Source organism: Gavia stellata, chromosome 11 (assembly GCF_030936135.1).
Source record: "Gavia stellata isolate bGavSte3 chromosome 11, bGavSte3.hap2, whole genome shotgun sequence".
Classification (NCBI taxonomy): domain Eukaryota; kingdom Metazoa; phylum Chordata; class Aves; order Gaviiformes; family Gaviidae; genus Gavia; species Gavia stellata.
Window position 1 is genome coordinate 15,547,305 of NC_082604.1, and position 20,845 is coordinate 15,568,149.

The 20,845-nt window shown below is 37.3% G+C and overlaps 1 protein-coding gene across 18 annotated transcripts in view; it reads right to left on the reverse strand.

Annotated features, from left to right (window-relative positions):
- Positions 1 to 20,845, reverse strand: part of DLG1 (discs large MAGUK scaffold protein 1) — a 168,931-nt gene that overhangs the window by 90,977 nt on the left and 57,109 nt on the right. For 14 of the 18 annotated variants that reach the window (XM_059822546.1, XM_059822547.1, XM_059822544.1 and 11 more), the window contains one exon: positions 19,784 to 19,948. In XM_059822546.1, the coding sequence (XP_059678529.1) occupies positions 19,784 to 19,948 (165 nt within the window). Of the gene's footprint in view, positions 1 to 4,809; positions 5,035 to 19,783; positions 19,949 to 20,845 lie in introns of those variants that run through there. The other 4 variants (XM_059822551.1, XM_059822552.1, XM_059822549.1 and 1 more) reach the window with 1 other exon arrangement.

Here is a 20,845-nt window from a genome sequence, read left to right on the forward strand (position 1 = left end):
GAGCATAAATTCACACCACTTTTATCTCTGCTATAATGCCCTCTCATGGAAAATGCAACCAGTGACAGAACTAAAATTTGCAAAAAAAATTCATACTATTACAAATGTGTGATATTACATAGCTTAAAATCAAGAATAAGAAGGAAACTTAGTACAGTAAAACTCATGTTTACATTTCAGAAGGTGCTTTCTTACAGTTAAAATCATCCAAAGCAAATACTATTTAAAGCTGCTTTCTCATGTGTTCATCACAGTATTAGCAGCAACAATTTCCAGGCAATGTATGCTTAGATTTTAAACTCAGGGAAAAAAGTCTGCATTATAGATCTAACGATGACAACGGTTCTTCTATATACTCATATAAACTTCCCTACAGTTACTCCTGTAACTCCCTTCTTCTTTACTGTATCACCTCTTTAAATCCCCAAAAAAATGTATTGAATAAAATAAATCCTGTGAGTAAAGAACTTCACGTTACGCCATGGTTGGCATAATGAAGTCCCAGTTTCACTTGTAAACTTGAGGGGATGCTAAAACAGTCACACAACCACAAAGTTTAAAATCGTTCATAAAACATATCACCCACTGTGACACATCCTGATATGCCTAAGACATTTAATAGTTAAACTGCTATCAAATCATCTGAACTTTTAGTTGCAGTATCTTCCTGCTGCAAGTTGCAGGTTTAATTCCATGTCGTATATTAAGTGCCCCCCTTCTTTTTTTTGCTTTTCAACTTCTGCTTGTTTAATTAAACCTCCACATATTACATCAGAACTATTTTATCTTTTCTTATCCCACATATTTTTAGCCTGTGCCTTAGTGTTATGATCTGTACATCCAGAAATGTATAAATACTTAAATATACCAAAATTATAGGAAGGATGGTAAATATTGCTGGAAGAAATCAATTTTTGCAATTCCTGAACTGTAAGAAGTACAATAAAAAAGGGTTTAGGTAGGTTTTTTAAATCATTATCTTTTAAACATACCTTACAACACTTCTATGTTGTTGTCTGACTACATATAGCATTTTATGCATGCTAGAAGTATGTTCATAATGTTTCAGTGAATTTGAAAGCAATATTCTAGGAGTAATGACATACAGTAAAACTTTTACCAATATCTTAAAAGGAAGAGGTACAAAGATAAGAAATGACTGGGCTCAAACAACTCACAGAAGCAGTTGATAAGCTCTGAAATTTAAAGTTAAGCATTTGAAATGGGTAAGTGGAGTTAGAAGGGGGTTTCTGCCCCAATCCCTCTTCCCCTCCTCCTTTCCTAAAACATGTCCTAAAAAACAGAAGTATAAATTAGCACAGCGTATTCAAAGAGCTAAACAATTTTCCAGTATCAAATGCCAGAAGTCTATTATACTATGTTACATGCTAAGAATAGCCTAAATGCATTGCTGTTAGAACCAGTTTAATGCTATGTGAGTTTCTGACAAATCACAGTTTATGAATTTGTAGCACAACATGGGCCAAATACTACTGACAGTTAGCTGTAGTATTGAGACATGATAGCTGTATTCCCTGTCAGGAACAGGTGCTTCTCAGAGCTCTGGAAAGACTTGCAGGGGAAGAACTGCCCTGGATACAGTCATCTTTGTTTATGCAATATGCATATCTCTTGTTAGGACAGCACTTCAAATTACCCAGTATTTTTCATTCACATAACCATATATTTACTAAGCTCATGGCTTAGTTATTCACCCTTGTAACAACATCAATTTGTGGTATGTTTGTTCTTATCTTCCATTTTATGCCACAGATTTGGCTTTTATTAAAGAAAATAATAAACTTGCTGACAAAAATTGAAAGACCAGCTTCTAATCAAATTCTCTAATTCTTCTAATTGAGTAACTAATTTCTTATCACACGGAATGCAGAAGGAAGAAACAATAAAGGCCTCAAATGCCTGAGTATGTTAAATCAGCTTCCCCAGACTCAAAGATGACTGGTGTGGTTAGCGGGGCAGGAAGGCATTGCTACCTCTACAGTTCACCACTGCAAATGGAACAGGTATTAACCCAGTGGGAGGTACTGCTGCTCTGTGGACAGACTGCAATGTCTGATCACTAAACTCCTTGTTACTAAAGTAATGCAAAGTCTACAAATCACTACAACCACCTCAAGTTCCATGCAAAGCATGCTGGAGACTTTGGCAAGGGCAGGGCACAAGCAGAGAGTCAGAATGACCACTTCACTGTATTCGTTTGTATCTGGTCACACCATCTATTTCCACTGCTGCCTTTTTCCTATGAGAGATGGGCGATTTGAATCGTCTAATAACATTAAAAAGGGGCAATACTAGTAAATAAGGCACCTTTAATGTTTGAAAATGGATTGCTAGTTTTCAGGGTGCTGTAGCTTTTTACAGTAGCCTTTCACTCCTGACTAGTCCTCCATGGCACAGTGCATTTGGGCACACATGCATTCTTTTAGGCATAAGCCTAGTGATAACTACAGCAAAACTCAGTGCTACCATATCCATCACCAGCTTCTTCCTTGCTTCTTTAGGGTACAAGACCACCGACTCAGAATATATCCTACCCCAAAATCCAAAGTCCCTTCTTTAGCAAAAGTCCTCTTACCACCTTGCTGGGGAGAAGGTGACCTGTTGCAACTCCCAGAGAAGGACAGGGGCATGCAGTCCAATCTCCAGGAGTTGCTTCCCTTTCACTGTTAATGGAGGGAACTAGGCAAGTATCACCATTCCATGCTATCCCACCCCATCCAAGAAAGGCAAGGAAATGAAGGAACAGCTAAAAATGGGTGCTCTGTAGCAGATTCACAAGGGAAGCAGGAGACCAGTACTTTAAAACCCATCAGTTTGGTTTTGTATATGCTAAAAATCATGGTGTCGCAACAGTAAGAATATATAAAGCCCATCATCACAAGTAGAATTTCAACAGACAACGTTAGAGGAGAAGTACATCACTTCTAATTATTTATTTGGACTCTGCAAATGTGATTACATTCAAGTTATGGGGATGTATCTTAAATGAACAAATAGAAGTCGTCAAGAATTTTCAGAATACTACATCACAGAACAAAAACTGAAGAGAACTGGAAAACAAAACTGCACCACAATGAGCACTCTTTTTCCCTCCCTGAGGCTAGAACAGCTGCAATGGGCGGATAAGGTAGGAGGATAGTACAGCATCTTTCCAGAGGAAGAGGCTTCAACAATCTCTTATGTTTTCAGTGCATTACGTCTAAATATGCTCATTAAGTTTTTTTACAACCACTTCAAAATAATTTACAGTTTTTTCCCTCATTTTGGCCATAAACATGTATAAGCAGTTCTTTTTTAATGGAAGAACTGTCAGACTTATGAAAAAAAAATTGGCAGGCTTTCACAGAGATAAGCTATCTTTTTCATAGCAGAAAATTAGAACAAACACTGGGATATTCACAGAATCACAGCTTCAGTTTGAAGGGATCTCAGGATCTTTGTCTGGTCCAACCCACACTCAAAGCAGAGGCTATTCAGTATTTTATTTATCAGCAAATTTTTAGTCCTGACTAGTCGTCCAACTGCAAGTTTCATGCATTCCAATATTACTTGTTCAAGCATTAAACAAATAAGAGCAACCCTAATATTTAGCCAAAAGGCTAACAGTGTATATTTTGTCTTTTAAAAAATAACAGTACTTAAAAGCTATTATGTCTACCTAATGCATCACTTTGTGTTGTGTAATGACCCATTACAGAAACTACAGGATCCCTCTTTGACATTCATGTATATTTGCAACAAGAAAGTGAAAATCCTCTTCTAAGATCTCCTATTCATTGTTTATTCTAAATTCACAAGCAAAAACCAGGCAACACCACACATACCTCCAGAGGAAGTGCCAGTTTATCATTTTGAAACAATTACCAACAGATAAAAAGTATTTTAATAATACTACAGTGTCTGAGGGTAATAAATTTTTCCTTTTTTTTTTTTACAAGTTTTTTGAATACTTCAGGTTGCAATAAGCAAAACAAAATCTAACCTTACATTTTTAAACAACGCTGACATCTCAGCATTATTCCATATATCTATCTTTATTGCATTATCCAAAGAGATACTCATCTGCTAATGCTAGTAAGTTTAAAGTTCTCTCAATATCAAACTTAAGAACTCACCCCAAAATCCACAGACTTGAAAAGTGGATTGCCTCCTTTTACCTGACTTTCAATGATTACTAGAAACATCACTTAGAGCACATTGACAGTCAGGTTGAAAAAAAAAGTCATGTTTTTCTTACAGACTGCACTATTAAATGTATACTCTATATGTAAGGAAGGCATTCCTTAATCTTATTTATGGATTATTAGCAGCCAAAAAACCCAGAAAACTGATACAGACTGGAATTTGTTGTGCTACATATAATTAAGACTTTAAATTATTTAATCTTTTAAATACAGTTCCTTAATCAGGAAATATGTGGTCTTTATTTGAACTGTCATCTTACCACAGCTATGAAATTGGTATTTCTTAACTACATTATTCCCCTCCAGGGCTAGGCAGTAGAACGCAAACTACATTTTTCAGTATTTCATTAAAATACGCCATGTTTAAACTTATTGCAAAATAACATTAAAAAAATCAGGTCTCATTTAAGTGCTTCCATTCTCATGCTCCAAAGCTAAAAATTATACAGAGCTCTGTAAAATATGAAGATGAAAGCAGACAGAAAACACCATTCATAAATCAGAGATTATATGAAAGCATGCATAAATAAATAGATTGCTATTTCTGACTAGCAAGTAACCAGAAAACATGCAGACACAGTAATTTCAACAAGTGGCATATTACCTGGGTGGAGCTGGCAGCAACAGAAATGCAGTCAATGAAACCATGTCTCCGAGTGAAAAATGCAACTATCTGCTGCCAACGGGAAGGCTCATTCCGTAACTCATCTGTCGAGCCTTTCTTTGCCCACTGCTTGTGCTTTGGGCCTACAGAACTGTGGCTTGAGCTAGTGTTGCCTCGATTGGCGCGAGAATAGAGGAGTGTGTTATTTCCGAAAATGTAATTCATCTCTGCAGCACTGCAGGTGGTTGCCAGGCAGTCTTACTTCCCTACCAGCTGCTGAGTGGTGAATGAGCAGGAAAAAAAAAAAAATGCAGATAGAATTACAGCAGCATTGTTTACAAACCAGGAAAATAAAATTCTTGATAGCTGATGCTATTTTTCTTCCAAGCTTTTCCACCCCCTACATCCCTCCTCTACCTGTGATTACAATGATAAGCCTTATCTTGAGCAATTTAAAAAAAAAAGCAAGCAAATGTTTTTCTTGTTTTTCCTTTTTCAGAACCCACAGGATCGAAAGCTTGCTCTTTCTTCCTAGCTGACAACAGATATTTAAGAGAAACTGGGTAGAGCAGGTACAGTACAATGTTACAAAATCACAGCTATGAGGATGGTGGTGCACGATAACAGCTACTGGGTGGAGAAAGCATGGATCAAAAATAACCAAGTTTCAATCACTGCCTGTAGTAAGATCCAATAGCATCTTTTCACTTCCCTGCTTGCATAAATTATAAACCTGAACCGAATAAAACAGGGAGCATGCAATATAATTGCACTTGTTCACCAATTCTGTCTTTCTGAAAATGTTTCAGAGCGAAAAGACCTTAACAACATGTTCAGAAAAAATATTCAATGAAGAAGTGTTTGCTAGTTTCTTCTTCTTCCTTTTCCCCCCTCCTTAGTGCATACGACAACTATAGAGGGAAGATATTGTGCCACACCACAGTCATTTTGTGCTGCATATCAATGGGTGTCTAGTGAGGTTGTTTTGTTGGGGGGGGGGGGCGGGGGCAGGTTTAACCAGCAAGAAGATTAGGGATATTAAGATTAAACACCAGAAGTCAACACTCTTGTTCTTACTCCGTGATTAATGTGTCATGATCATAACACCTATTTCCAAAATTCTGTGAATACTGTAAGCATAATACAAAAGCAATACATAATACGAAAACAACACTACTTCTCAGAAGTAAAAGAATTGGCAAAAAATGAAAAATTCTTCTTATGCACTAACAAATTTTCAATAAAATTACTTTGATTTCCAATGTAAATCACAAGAGTATTACTGCTATAGATGTGCATTTTCTCTGCTCTCTTCACAGTAAAAAAAGAGAAGTCACACAGTAAATATTGAAAAGATTATAAGAGCTCGAGTTACCTTACAGAATTCACCACTCAAATTTTTATAGTCAACTATTTTATGAAAAATCCTCCAGCTTGCATGAAAGAGATTACTTCGGAAATCAGTGAAGTGTCAAGGCTTTCAGTACAAGCTTGCCTCTGGAAATCCACAAAAAGTTATCAAAACTGTTTGTGGTGTATTTCTATACAAAATGCTCTAACGGTCAAAACCATAACAAACCAGGGCAAACATTTTCACAACAAAGAAAACTCTCAATATGATGAACGAAAGCAGAAGAGTTCCTTACAACACTGCCACAAGTTACAACAACATAATTCTACAAATCCACTGACTCATGATGTGCGTTTTAGTGGGGATAACCAAATTCCCCCAAATACCTTTTTTTGGTGCAATATACTCTTCTGCCTAACAAATTCTTACTGACAGCTATCCTATTCTGTGTAACACTTTTTTCCCTGACAGCTTACATTACAAGCAGAAATAATAGTAAGTGCATTAATTTAAAACTGTGGTAGTAAGATCAATGCACCATTTACTTCTAGACACTAATACAGTTCAATAAAATATCACATACAAATATTTTTAGTACATCTTTCACGCAGATTTTGTTAATATTCATAAAATACAGTGGCTAACCAACGTAAGTCACATGAACCTTGGTCTAACTTGTGCAGTGTCCTCAAAGCCATGTTCATAAGATAGATAATAGAGGTAAAGAAATGCCTGAGATGTAGTAGATGCAATGATCCACTCAAATGGATAAGCTTTTCATGGGAAGACTGCAGCCCTACCTGAGCTCTACCTTTTTCCAGACTTTTCTAAAGAAAATACCTAGTCTGAAAAATGCCTATGAATTTATTACTGGAGAAATTTCTTAATCCCTGGCTATGATTGAAGATACTTGGAACAAACTACAAATTACATGCTTTGAATTCTGAGTCTTTTTATAGAGTCAAAGTGAAAATACTTTTTCTGTTTTTCTTCATATGGCCTTGAATGTCGACACTGCTGTACTTCTTAAAAGATCTGAGAGCACCAGAGTATTAGTATAACTTTAAAAAAAATCTTTAAGAATTCAATTATATAAATATACATATGATATATATATGTATATCTCCATAGGGTTCAAACTGAGAATCACATAGGAGAGTATTGTTCAAAATCCTGAAAAAGAAACGCTGCAATACATGGACAAGCAATGTACCAAGTACTTATTTTTCTTGCTGTTATATCAATCTGTCTGAAGATGAGACAGGTTTGCTATGTTTTAAGGTGGTTTCTTTCAAGGATGATTCCCACCCACCGATCAACTGTGGCATCACTGACAAAGAGACTTTAGAAATCAGCACTTCAGGAAAGGCTCATATGGACAAAAAAAACTCCTGAAAGTGAAGTTATGATGATCTCATTTCAATGGAGACAGAAATCCAGAGAAATACTTGAGGAACAGGTTATGCAATCGCACTGGCAATACAAGACAGCAATCTGTGTCACCTACACTCCATATGGATATTAGTGGTACTGAGCAAAATTTGCTGATGCCTAAGAAGATACAGTTGCAGTTATTTATAGAAGGAGCCTGTACTGTGCTGATGAGACAAATCCTGATTTTTACATGTTACAAAGCAACCTGAAGATAAAGGCATAGGATAACTCTAGAGATGATACAACATCAGGATAATGCAAAGGAGTCCAGACTAGGAGAATGGTCGCTTGTAGAGTTGAAAAAACAATGGGTGGAAGTGAAAACAAGGGCTTGTTTTGGTCAAAGAACATTTTAACAGAGGGTCAAACACCTACAAGTAGAAATCAGAGAAAGTGCTATTTGGACAGAAAAAGAAGTATCCAGAGAAAGGAGACCATCTAAGAATCATCAACACAGAGGTGGTAGCTGAAATTTCATCTGTGAATGACCGCCTCCGGAGTCAGGAGGTAGAACAGGGAGGCTCACCAGGGAATCTGAGGAAGTCCTAAAGGGAGCTGAGAGCTTCTGTCATCCCTTTTTCATATTCTGGGTATTCAATTGATGAGGATAAAATTAAAAAAAAAAAAAGCCAACAAAAAAACCCCCACAACGAACCCAACAACCAAGCCCAAAAACACCACAATCACCCCCACAACACAAACCACCAACCACACAAAAAAACCCCACCAAAACCAAACATCACAGCAAAACAAAAAAGCCCCTATTTACTGTGAGGCAAGAATTGAGAATTTTCAGATTTTAAAAAAAAAAAAAAGGCACATAATTAAGTTTTCTACATCAGTACACATACCTTTCTACAGCTTAATAAATTTACTGAAAGATACATCTGCATTTGTAGTGGATACAGAGTAACATTATTTGTTCTGTGGCCAATTCACAAGATACAGTAATCACAGTGGTTACTGAATTTAAAAATTAACATAAAATACTTGCAGTGAAGTTCCTCTGATTTTGTACCTGAGCCAATTCTTACTATCAGCTTGCTGGGACAAGTTAAAACATGACATAATGCCATATTTTAATCTCAAAGATAAAGTTTTCCTGGACCTACCTTTACAAGCAGCATGCATACCTTGAAATTAAAAATGCACAGCAACAAAAACTGTTTGTGTATGCAAACAGCAGTTATATCTCAATTCAGCAGTTATATCTCAATTACCCTTTTTAAACAATAACAACAAAACCCCTGAAGCATTTATTTGAAAAATATCTTATGTTAGTTTTATTACTGTCCTGCTAAACAGAATATTGGCTAAAATAAGCACAGACCCTACAGGAATAAACTGATATACTTAATAGAGAAAATTCAAGAACCACCTAAAACTATGGCAAGAACTTTTTTCAGTATCACATTTTTACCAAAAGAATAGATACAAAAGAAATGTGCAGAAGCCAATTTAAATACTCAGATATAGACTATGCAACTTTAACTCTCCAGGCAGGGGAACAAAAACTACCACTGAAAATGTAGATAAAAATTCATTTTTACTTTTTACACTTTTCGGAATTCTATGTTTAATAAATTTTTTCTTGCATAACAAATTTGAGTCTCATTAACAAGCATATGAAGTATTTTAAGCCAAAGCCCAGGAGTACACTACTTAAATTGGACACTGTGGAAAAAGAAATTGTTAACCCTTTCTGCTACGATATGTTAGGAAAGCCTATGCTAGCTTTTAGCTGAGATACAGGACTGAAAGTATAGTCCTTCATCAAGTGTGATTTCCAGTCGATAAAAAGTAGATATTTTACTGCTGAAACTACCTTATAAGTAAACACCCCAGCATGATTATGCTATAATGACACATTTTAGTATAAATATTGAATATAAAAGATTATTACATTATTACTCATATGACACCTCAGCCAACCTACCAATCTGTGCAGATTAAACTGCCTTGTCTTCCGTACCCTGTTCATGAATCTCCAGCCCATCTTTTTGGCACGCCAGACTGATAAAAACATCCTGTGTTTTAATATAAGTTTCTTTAGGCTTTCTTCAGTCATCAGAATGAACCCAACTGCACTGAGAACTCAGGGGAAGTCTCAGGCAAAAATAGTATAACCAGTTACTAAGAAGACTTGATGTTGATTACTGTATCTTAGGTTGTTCTAATGTTTGGATTAATCCACAGCCCATCTGTTCAGTTTTTCTTTCTTGTCTCTGTTGACAAGAATTTGTCGAGCAGATCCATACTGAGAAAGGGGCAGATTTGGTCAAGTGCTTCTTAATGTAAGATGCAAACTGACACCTTTGCACATATTTGTACATACTTCAATTACAGGAAGTTTAAAAGTAGTAACCTATCAAGAACTTGGGCAAGGCATTTTAATTTGAGCAGCTCCTCTCAAGACTAACCACCAAAGTATGTGGCTAGTCTGAAAATGAGTATTTCTGAGGGTATGCTCAAGTTTTTCTCATAATTTCCACTATTGTAGGTATGTTCCTAACTCCAGAAATACTGTCTTCCTACCGAAGACATCATAAAGCTTTGGAAAGATCTCCATTTAGAAAGAGCTAACAGATTGCAAATTTCACACGATCATAAATACCAACCAACCTGGCAAATTACATGTCATCCAATCTTTAATTTCTAAATGGAAACAGCATCTTCATCTTCAGGGTAATCTCACCTAGCTGCTCAGATGGGAGCAAGATTCAGGAAATAATATAAACAAGAAAATGTACTAGGGTAAATAGGAAGTTACAATTACTTCAACAGCTAACCTTGAACATGCCTTCACAGTTCCTCAAATCATAAAGATCATCAGTTCTTTCTGAGAGCAGAAAAACTCTCCTGATGAAGAGAGAAGCTCCACAAGCTCTCAAAGACCTTGGGGGGGTAGGGGTGGGGGTAACTGGAGGGAAGACATAACAGGAGATAAAGATAAGAGAACCTATTAAGCTTATCAGCACAAGACTCAGGTTCACAGGGAAAGGAGGTTGCCCTGCATTAAAGGGAAGGAGTTAAATCATACAATCATTTAGGTTGGAAAAGACTTTTCAGATCATCAACTCCAACCATTAACCTAACACTGCTAAGTCCACCACTAAACCATATCCCTAAGTGCCTCATCCACACGTCTTTTAAATACCTCCAGGGATGGTGACTCCACCACCTCCCTGGGCAGTCTGGTCCAATGTCTGACAATCCTTTCAGTAAAGAAATTTTTCCTAATATCCAATCTAAACCTCCCCTGGCGCAACTTGAGGCCATTTCCTCTTGTTCTGTCACTTCTCACTTGGGAGAAGAGACCAACACCCACCTCTCTGCAACCCCCTTTCAGGCAGTTGTAGGGAGCAATAAGGTCTCCCCTCAGCCTCCTCTTCTCCAGGCTAAACAACCACAGTTCCCTCAGCCGATCCTCAGAAGACTTGTGCTCCAGACCACTCAACCAGCTTCGTCACCCTTCTCTGGACACGCTCCAGCACCTCAGTGTCCTCCTTGTAGTGAGAGGCCCAAAACCGAACACAATATCCGAGGTGCGGCCTCACCAGTGCCGACTATGAAGGTACAATCACTTCCCTACTCCTGCTGGCCATACTGTTTCTGATACAGGCCAGGATGCCGTTGGCCGCCTTGGCCACCTGGGCACACTGCTGGCTCATATTCAGCCGGCTGTCAATCAACACCCCCAAGTCCTTTTCCGCCAGGCATCTTTCCAGCCACTCGTCCCCAAGCCTGTAGCATTGCATGGGGTTGTTGTGACCCAAGTGCAGGACCCGGCCCTTGGCCTCATTGACCCTCATACAATTGGCCTCGGCCCATCGATCCAGCCTGTCCAGATCCCTCTGCAGAGCCTTCCTACCCTCGAGCAGATCAACACACCCGCCCAACTTGGTGTCGTCTGCAAACTTACTAAGGGTGCACTCGATCCCCTTGTCCAGGTCATTGATAAAGATATTAAACAAGACCAGTCCCAGTACCGAGCCCTGGGGAACGCCACTCGTGACTGGCCACCAACTGGATTTAACTCCATTCACCACAACCCGTGGGGCCCGGCCATCCAGCCAGTTTTTTACCCAGCAAAGCGTGTGCCCCTCCAAGCCTTGAGCAGCCATGTTTCTCCAGGAGAATGCTGTGGGAAACAGTGTCAAAGGCTTTACTAAAGTCTAGGTAGACTACATCCATAGCCTTTCCCTCGTCCACTAAGTGGGTCACCTTGTCATAGAAGGAGATCAGGTTAGTCGGGCAGGACCCGCCTTTCATAACCCCATGCTGACTGGGCCTGATCGCCTGGTTGTTCTGTACATGCTGCGTGATGGCACTCAAGAGGATCTGCTCCATAATCTTCCCTGGCACCGAGGTCAGGCTGACAGGCCTATGGTTCCCCAGTTCCTCCTTCCAGCCCTTCTTGCAGATGGGCATCACATTTGCTAACCTGCAGTCTGCTGGGACCTCCCCAGTTAGCTAGGACTGCTGGTAGATGAGGGAAAGTGAGCACTCCTGCCAGCTCCCTCAGTACCCTTGGGTGGATTCCATCTGGCCCCATAAACTTGTGGGTGTCTAAGTGGTGTAGCAAGTCACTGACCATTTCCCCTTGGATCGTGGGGGCTTCATGCTGCTGAAGGTGTTGAATAAAGGTGTTGCTTCCAGTTGAAGAAAAAGGGCACAAGAGACAAGCAATGCATGCTGTGATACCTCTGTTGGTGTAGCCAGAAACCAAAAGACTATCAGCAGCTGACAGATTAATAAAGTCAGAGGCTGACTGTAGATCACTGCATTTAGGGGCTATAAGACAATCATCACCTGTGCTTCTGAAAATAAGTTTATATTTCTGAAATGACTAGGGAATGGTTATTTTCTTAATTTTAGTGACACAACCTTAATGACTGTGGTTTTATCGATATCTCTTGACTCAGCTCTTTCCCTGTTTGAGGAGTCAAACCAATTCATCTTTCACTGTACAGCAGCTGCCTTTGCCTCTGACCACTCTTATTCCTCTTCTATGAACCATTTCTAGATTGGAATGCCTTCTTCATCAAGGTAAGGAACAGTGAAGATTTCTAGAGTGATAAAATAATGCATTTTTATTCCCATTTGCTTCCCCAGATATTTCTTGTGGTCCATTTGCCTTTTTGACTGTAACTTGAGTACTGAGATGATTATTCCATTAATCTGTTATAACCCTGAGCTCTCATTCCTCCTAAATGATGTAATGAGAATGCGAGTTCTTCCAAGATCTTTCTGGTAACCTCCCATCCATCATGATTACTGATCTTCTTTCTTACTCTTTACTTTCGTTGGCTTGTTTTGTTTTTTTTTTTTTTAAACAATTAAATACCAAGATTTTTTTTTCTTATTCCATGACAGCCTAAATTTCTCTGTAAGCTTTTTTGAGTAATTATATTGTGTGCATCTAAGAAAACCTAGAAACCTAAACCTAAAAAATTAACAAGATCATTTTTATGCACATGCTCTAAGAGTTTTGTGCAGCAGACCTTCTCTTTACAAGGCTTTCATTGCTTCATTATCTGTAATTTCTCCACATACTCATTGGTTCTGCTCTGTAGAATAGTTTCACCATGTTTTGACAGTACAGAAATGAGTGTAAGTTTTCATTCCTCCTCTCCCTTCCAGATGCTATTTTAAGAATGACTACCACCTTGCCATATTTCATTCCTGTGATACCACAGTCAATTTAAGTAGACTGTTATACAGCATTGCAGCACTAATAGATAAGCAACTTCATATCAGAGTTCATTTAAAACCATTAGGCTTAAATACCATTAGGTCCTGGAAATACTTTTCCAAAGATACCTAAACATGTGAAAAAAAGCAGACATACACCAAGTGGGCAGAAGACATTTATTTCACAAACAGAGTAAAACTACAGTGCATGTAGTCAACTGCACTGCTGTACTAGGATTACAAAGCCCATCATGTAGGTTTGGGTACCACTGATATATGCTATTAGAAACTTTTTTGAAATGATGTGTACACTACACTAAGTATGGAGTATCTGGCACAAAAACAGGGGCTGCTACTTCTAAGCAAGAGGAAAGGTAAGGCTAAAGACCATATTTCTTACCCAACAAGCACATAATCACAGCACTGGATCAAACAAAATGCCCAACTAACTACCATCTGTCTCAGTAGCTAATAGCATAAGCGTAGAGTAATCCTTCTCTCCCCACTATACCATCCCAAGCTCCAACAGTTCTGAGATTCATAGAGCCAAAGAAGGTAAACTCTGTTTTACTGCTTTTATTCTAATAAAGGCCTACTTTCACTCTAATGCAAACTGGGCCTGAATAAGTTAAATTTCTCCCTGATCTGACTCTGCTAGGTAAACACAGATAAAGCAGAGGGGCACTGACATGGGACAAAGCCATTGGTTCAAAAGTATTCAATGCATTATGAGATTAGTTTTGGACCCAGCACCAGATGCTTCACTTGGGCAAAAAGGTTCTCATAGTTAAAATTCAAGGGTAAAACTGTCAGCTTTTTCAATGGGGAACAGTATTTCACCTTAGTTTGAAATACTTCACTGTTCGAAGATAGGAAAACAGTAACTTATTTGCATTTAATGTCATAATACTATGAAGTCATAGTTTTCTTTACTGAAATAAGTTTATAGAACCACGAAAGACTCCACCACTGTGCTTTAAATAGGCAAGAAGCGTTAAGCCACATGTCTGAAACATTTTTTAAAAAGATCTTGGGTACAGGGAAGTAAGGATTTTTACTGCATTATCTGATGCTTAAGTACTCTAGCAGAATATAACAGCACTCAGCCGGAATGACACGTCTTTGCATGAGATCAAACAGGCAGCCGGTAATGAAAAAGGCCAGTCACTGCACTGCCTGACCTGCTCAGTATTGTCTTTTGCAGCATCACTTGGTACAGAGATCATCATTTCTGAACACATGAGAACAGTAAAGTAGCCAACTATGTTGCATGAAATATGTACAAGAGTCCATAATTATGTAACTGTAAGTTAAAGATTAACATACTTTCCCCACACACACCAAAACTATTTCTCACAATTCCTGGATTGTTCTACTACTTCATTGATGATTGCACAAAGCTATTCTAAAGATGCCAAATATTCAATGAGTAGAACACCTTTAGTTCCTTACGGCTGTGCTATTCAGTCAGTAATTAAAATTTTACTGTATATAATGAATAAGCAATTTTAGATACCTTACTAGCCTAATAAAGCTAGTACAATGTTCCAACTAAAACATTTATGCTCAGCTGCCAATGTCTGCTATGTGTGTAAGGAACAAACCAAGTGCAAGCATTCTTCTCCCTTCACCCCTTGAAGAGTGTTGTTATGGTGAAAATCTTCAGAGACAGATCTGTGAAAAAGATTTGGTTAAAAAGAACTCAAGAGACTTTTCTGAATCAGTAAGTCTAGCTTCCTGTTACTGTAGGCAGCCACACCATAGTATCATTTATAAACTTATCAAGTACTTTGAAAACTCTCCAAGAACAGCCTTGCTCAAATTTTGAATGGGAACTGTGGATAGAATGGAACTGTGGTGAATATTGTAATACTAAGAGTTTATTACAGAGCAAGATAAATATTAACATTTATCACACTAATCATGGTGTATCTTTCCAGTACAAAATATATTTAGTAGTTTACAAATTATTAGTAGTTCACAAATTATTACATGTTTTCTTTGGAGCTTCTACATTACCAGTGAAATAATGGCACCAAATACCAATATATAACACACAAACATAATACAAAAAAATATACAAGCCCCAATCAGGGTCTACACTTAAATATTGAAATGCCATGCTACATCATGAATACGGAGCTATTAAAAAAAAATAGTATTTTCCCTTTCATGCACAGGTTACTTTAAATGAAGAATACTGCAGTGCAAGACAGATTTTTTTTTTTGTCTTATTACATCATGACCCATTATTTTAAAACCTTGTAATAATAATAATAATCTATTACTGAAAACTTTTTTTCCATGATAGAAAACTCGTATCACTTCTATGACAGATTTCACTTGGTTGGAGCTATTTAATAAAAACAAACATTAAAATTCAAAAGCATCAATCTGTAGGTACGATAGAGAAGTTAAATTCATTTTACAATTTAAATAAATCCTTTTGTAGCATCACCATCTAGTGGTCAGTCTTGGTAGCAATGTATTGCTTCAATTACATTAAAGTCAGTTCAAATTCATCACATTTTATTTCGTAATAACTCAAGGAACCTTGCATTATAATCACAAGTTTCTGTGAGGAATCTGGAAACCTCATACTGAAGGAAGTCTGGTACTAGCTACCTACCTACCTGAAAATATTCTTTAAAATGTTTGGGACAGAATATTCGTGCAGGATTTTAAGTTTGACCATTTCCACTATCTGTTCATGATTCTCTACCATTTAAACATTCAAAAAAGAGCTGTTCTATAGAATTAAGAGTTCCACTTCACACAGTATAAAATAGGGAACAGAGGACACAAAATCTCCTAGGTCAAGTTTACTACTTTGATGCTCAAGACATACGAACTAGACTTTTCTTCTTAAACTGACAAAGCTCCACCCTAACAAGACAAAACCTGTAAGCCCTGTCTCACATTTAAACTTTAAATCAAATACAGCTAGTATCAGTTATTTCACACTAATTGCCAACATGCAATATCTTACCCCAACCTGAATCTGGGATAGCCCACTCCTCTGTCAAAAAGGTAAACCACCTGGAGTTACTACAGTACTTAATGTGGAATATTTGACAAATAGTAGTCACATGCTCACCCTCTAAGAATTTAGGATATATGTTTGTCTTTTTGGTCATTGAAAGCTGCTCTTTGAAAACCATCTACCTGCCCAAGCAAGTTGTAAAAGCTGCTTTAGGTCCTACAAAATTTGAAAGCTTCCCTTGAGAATAAAATGTAAACCAGTTAAAATCAGACATCTCCCTTCTTCCCTGTCTTCTATTTATGTTCTGTATTATTGCTCTAGACTGCAGAGGGCTTGTTATAAAAGAAGTTATTCCTCAAAATCTGATTCTACTGCCCTCTGCAGCATTTCTTAAAAAGCAGCATATGATCATAAAACAACTGTTTACATTTGTTCTTCAAACTAATAACTCTGTATTTGACATTTTAAGTGTATTTAACATTTACTTTTTTAAAAAATTATCTTTTCTTATTATTTTTAGTGTCATAACCACAAAATCCTCTATTATATTTAGTTTCTTTAAGCAAATGTACTGTTGAACAAAGCTAACAAGATCTTGTATATTAGCCAAAACCTGGTCCCTACACAATACATCAAGCCAACCTACCAAATAAATTAAGCAAAGCGCTCTTAATTCAGAGCTGTTGTTGTCAAATTGATCTTCAGCATGAGCTATGTCAAAACTGTGAATGTCTTGCAGATCATCAGGCCAAAAGATGAGAGAACCAGCTATGCCAATAATACAACAGCAACCTTGGGGGGTTTACTCAAGTTCAATTTTTAACAGTGTTTATTCCAATAACTTTAGCAAACCATTTTGTGACCAAAATTTTGTGAGCTCAAAGGCATTTTACTCTAAAAGGTCCCATAAAGACTCCCAGAGTCTACGAAACCAGGGATGCACCCCTCACTCCAAATACCTTAAGGACTTCAGACTCTGATTATAAATGATTTATGCAAAGTTAACTTCTTCATGAGAAAAGCAAGTCAGCAGCCAACTTAGCATCAGAATTCAGAGTTCCACAAAATGCTGGTAAACAGCTGAAACCTGAAGCACCCACCCCAGTTTTCAGATGAACAAACCTCAGAGAAATTTCGGTTCTACCATACATTGCTTTGAAATTAATAGAGTATTCCAGTGAAAATAATCAGATGTGTGGTATAAATGGTAGTATGAGTTGCACAATTGTATTTCTCTTATACACATTCTTTTCTATCAAGTGGTGACTTCCTAGCACTTACCAAGTTGAGAAAGATAATAGTAATCCTCCTCAGAGACCTAAGGTACACAGCATTTTGAAAAGGCATCACCCTATTTTGTAATTATACTTACACGCTGCTTAACTCTATTTCCAGAATAGTTTAAATGAGATATGATTTCTTTCTTCCAGAACAGTGCAGAGTTGTATATTCAACACACCCCAAGAAAATGAAAAAAATTTCAGCTTAGACCACATGTGAGCAGAGGAAGGCAGAGTACAATCATTCATATCTACTTTGTAAATCTGTTCCGGGTTTTACATCAGTGTCTTTACAGAAAGTTACAGTAGTTAGATAAAGCTCAATTAAAACAGATAATTAAGGGTCCCACACAACACTCAAAATACAAGCCTCGCTTGTTTGTTGAGAATGCCTAGTAGGATCTCTGTAAGGTAGAGATCACTCACACTATAGAGAGGTAAGAAATTAAGTCATCTTCCATGGAATGTTACCGTTGCCAATATCAAATCCTCACTTCTTTATTTCTGTAGTTGGCTAGCTGCAAAAATAATCTGCAATAAAGTCAAATATAGGAACTATTCTGAATAGTTTGATTTTCCTTAGATCCAAGCAGCCAGAAAGAAACCAAGGTAATTACAGCCCTTTGAACAGTCTCAAGTACAATGAAATAACACCTAGTCAGTTCCGAGAAGTAGACCTTCAGTCTCACATACCCATTCCAGAATTTTGGTTTTTTATTTCTCCGAGTTTCTGGATTGTGAAATGCATTATACTTGATCACTTATCACAGACAGTTTTACAATTTATGTCTGCCTTTTTGATCTCTTTACACTTTCTGAAATGCAAGGCTAACTGCGTTATGAATTAGGAAAAGCTTGTGAATAAACAGAGTTGACCTTAAGTCCCCAGAGGCAGAGGATTTTTTTTTTTTTTTAAGTTCTAATGGTTGCACACAAAATGTGATGTATTACTTCCTGAATATCAATAAATTCAGGGAATCAGACACGTGAAAGTGTGTAACTGTGTGTCTACCTTCATAAGCAACAGAAGATTGAGGCACTAGCCATTCTCAAAATGAAAGGTTTGTCATATTAGCTTTCTAACAAGGCTCGTAAGAGGTTAATATAGCCCACTTCAAAAAGATTATTCATTAGGGCTTAAAGAATTCAGCTTGTCTAGCTCCTGAGGACTATGGAAACAGAGTTCTTTATGGAGTTGTAAGTAAAAATAAATGTGTTCAATACCAACATATACATTTAAAAAAATCTTAGAAAAGCTGGAACACAATTACTAAACACACCCACCCACTACAGTTGGTTCCTCTGCAGAATCCTTACAAGTCAATTATAAAAAAAATAGAATAGAAAAATAAAGATTTTTCTTTATAATAAAAAGAAAATCTGGAAATGTAACTAAGTTCAAAACAATTTTTTTCTTAAAATATAGCGGCACAGATTACACTATGCTGCCAATTTCAGTCACAAAGGATACTACCACACACCAACAATTCATGCTAAAATACCAAACTGTACGCCTACCACAATGTAAGCCCACCTCATCATTCTAAAGCCCAAACACTCATCAGTATCAAATCATTTCTCCAGTTTTTCCTCAAAACAAGCCATAAAGACTCAGAAGCATTATAGACAACAGAGTTTAGTCTGGCACACTAAAATATTATGCTATTCAGAAAATGATTATGCTACATCTCCCTACTAACCCAGCAAATAAAACTGCCTGCTACAGCCCCCAACCCCCCAAAACCTCATACTCAGTTTGTCCTCTTAATTTTTAAATCTGTCTTGAAGTTACTAGAGCTGTCTTGAGAATAATGGTGCTGTATGCTGAAAAACTCCAGAGGCATATTACACTTGGCTTATTATGTTTTCCACATAGGTCCTTGATTAAAATACTTACTAGAAACAAACTTTGAACTGATTCTGCAGGATCCTGGTAGAAAACCCAAAATGTAACTGACAGCAGTAACCATAATGCCCATCACAACTACACCTGAGACCTTAAGTAACCTACATTTATTATCTAAGTATTTTACTATCATGCATTTTTAGTCAGAATGTGTGGAACTAAGTCAATGCCTTAAGGTCTACAAAGTGAATTTTACAAATAAGCATTTCCATTAAAAAAAATAGAAGTGGGTGTATCTCATGCATTTTTTTTTGCTACAAAATTACATATCCCTGGAGAGTACATCAAAACAGTTCACTCTTACAAAAACCTTTAAAAATGCCTACCTTTACCGGTGAAATATGAGAATGGGAAACAAATCCATGGACATTCTCAATTTGTGACAGATTCTTTTCTGATATATGAACCAGCTCCGGACCCGTCACCTCATTGGTAATGTGTGGAGAGCTGTGCTCCTGTGGAGGTGTATCTTCATCCTGATAGCGGTATTTCTGAAGAAAACAATTATAGAAAAAGATCAGTCCACCACAGAAATGTTAAAAGATTTTCCAGAAAACCTAAGTCAGACAGAAATAGCTATTTTCTGACCCTGCTGAATTCAAGGCAATAAAATCTAGAAATAAGAGTTTTAATTAGTATTTTCATTTTAAAGACTGATCCTGTCTAAAAAGGCTCCAGCCTTTTTAGTCTTACTTAGAGCTACTATACAGCTACCTAATTTTCTTTTGCCTATTTGCATATAGTAGCATGTCCCAAACCCTTTTCCAAAGAACTTTTCCCTTTACTATTTTTTTTTCTTACAAACATTTTAACACTACATTATTCACCAATAGCAGAAACTTTCAGTACCAACTGGATTTATTACCTTGTCCTGCCTTTAAAAATGCTCGGCCTCAAAAGCTTTTTTCTATACTTCCAATTTAGCACATCTGTCAAAAGCAGTTTTTGTCAGCTAAAGAGTTTCAGCTTTTATACTGGGGTATCAATATAGCAATTCACTACCACTAACTTCATTATGAAACAATAAAATGTGGTTTTGCTACTAGACAGATTAAGCTTCCCCAACAAGTAAGTCTTCAAACAGGAACATAAGACATTATTCAGTCTCAGTCTTATTAATTTGCATTCAATTTCAAAAACCAGAACCTATTACTTAGCCACCAGGGATGCGTTCTAGTCAGACTGTGCTGTAGCCACACTTGCAGATCCCTACTAAAAGATATTAATGAAATCAGGAGCATAAATAATATTCACCTGTTCTCTGGACTGCAGAGTTAGCTGCTCGTCCAGCATCTCCAAACTCCAGAGCTAACATGGGCTCACATTACAAAACATACTTAAATACAAGCTTCACCCCAGTTTCACCTTTGCAGTCTCAGCCAGTTCTG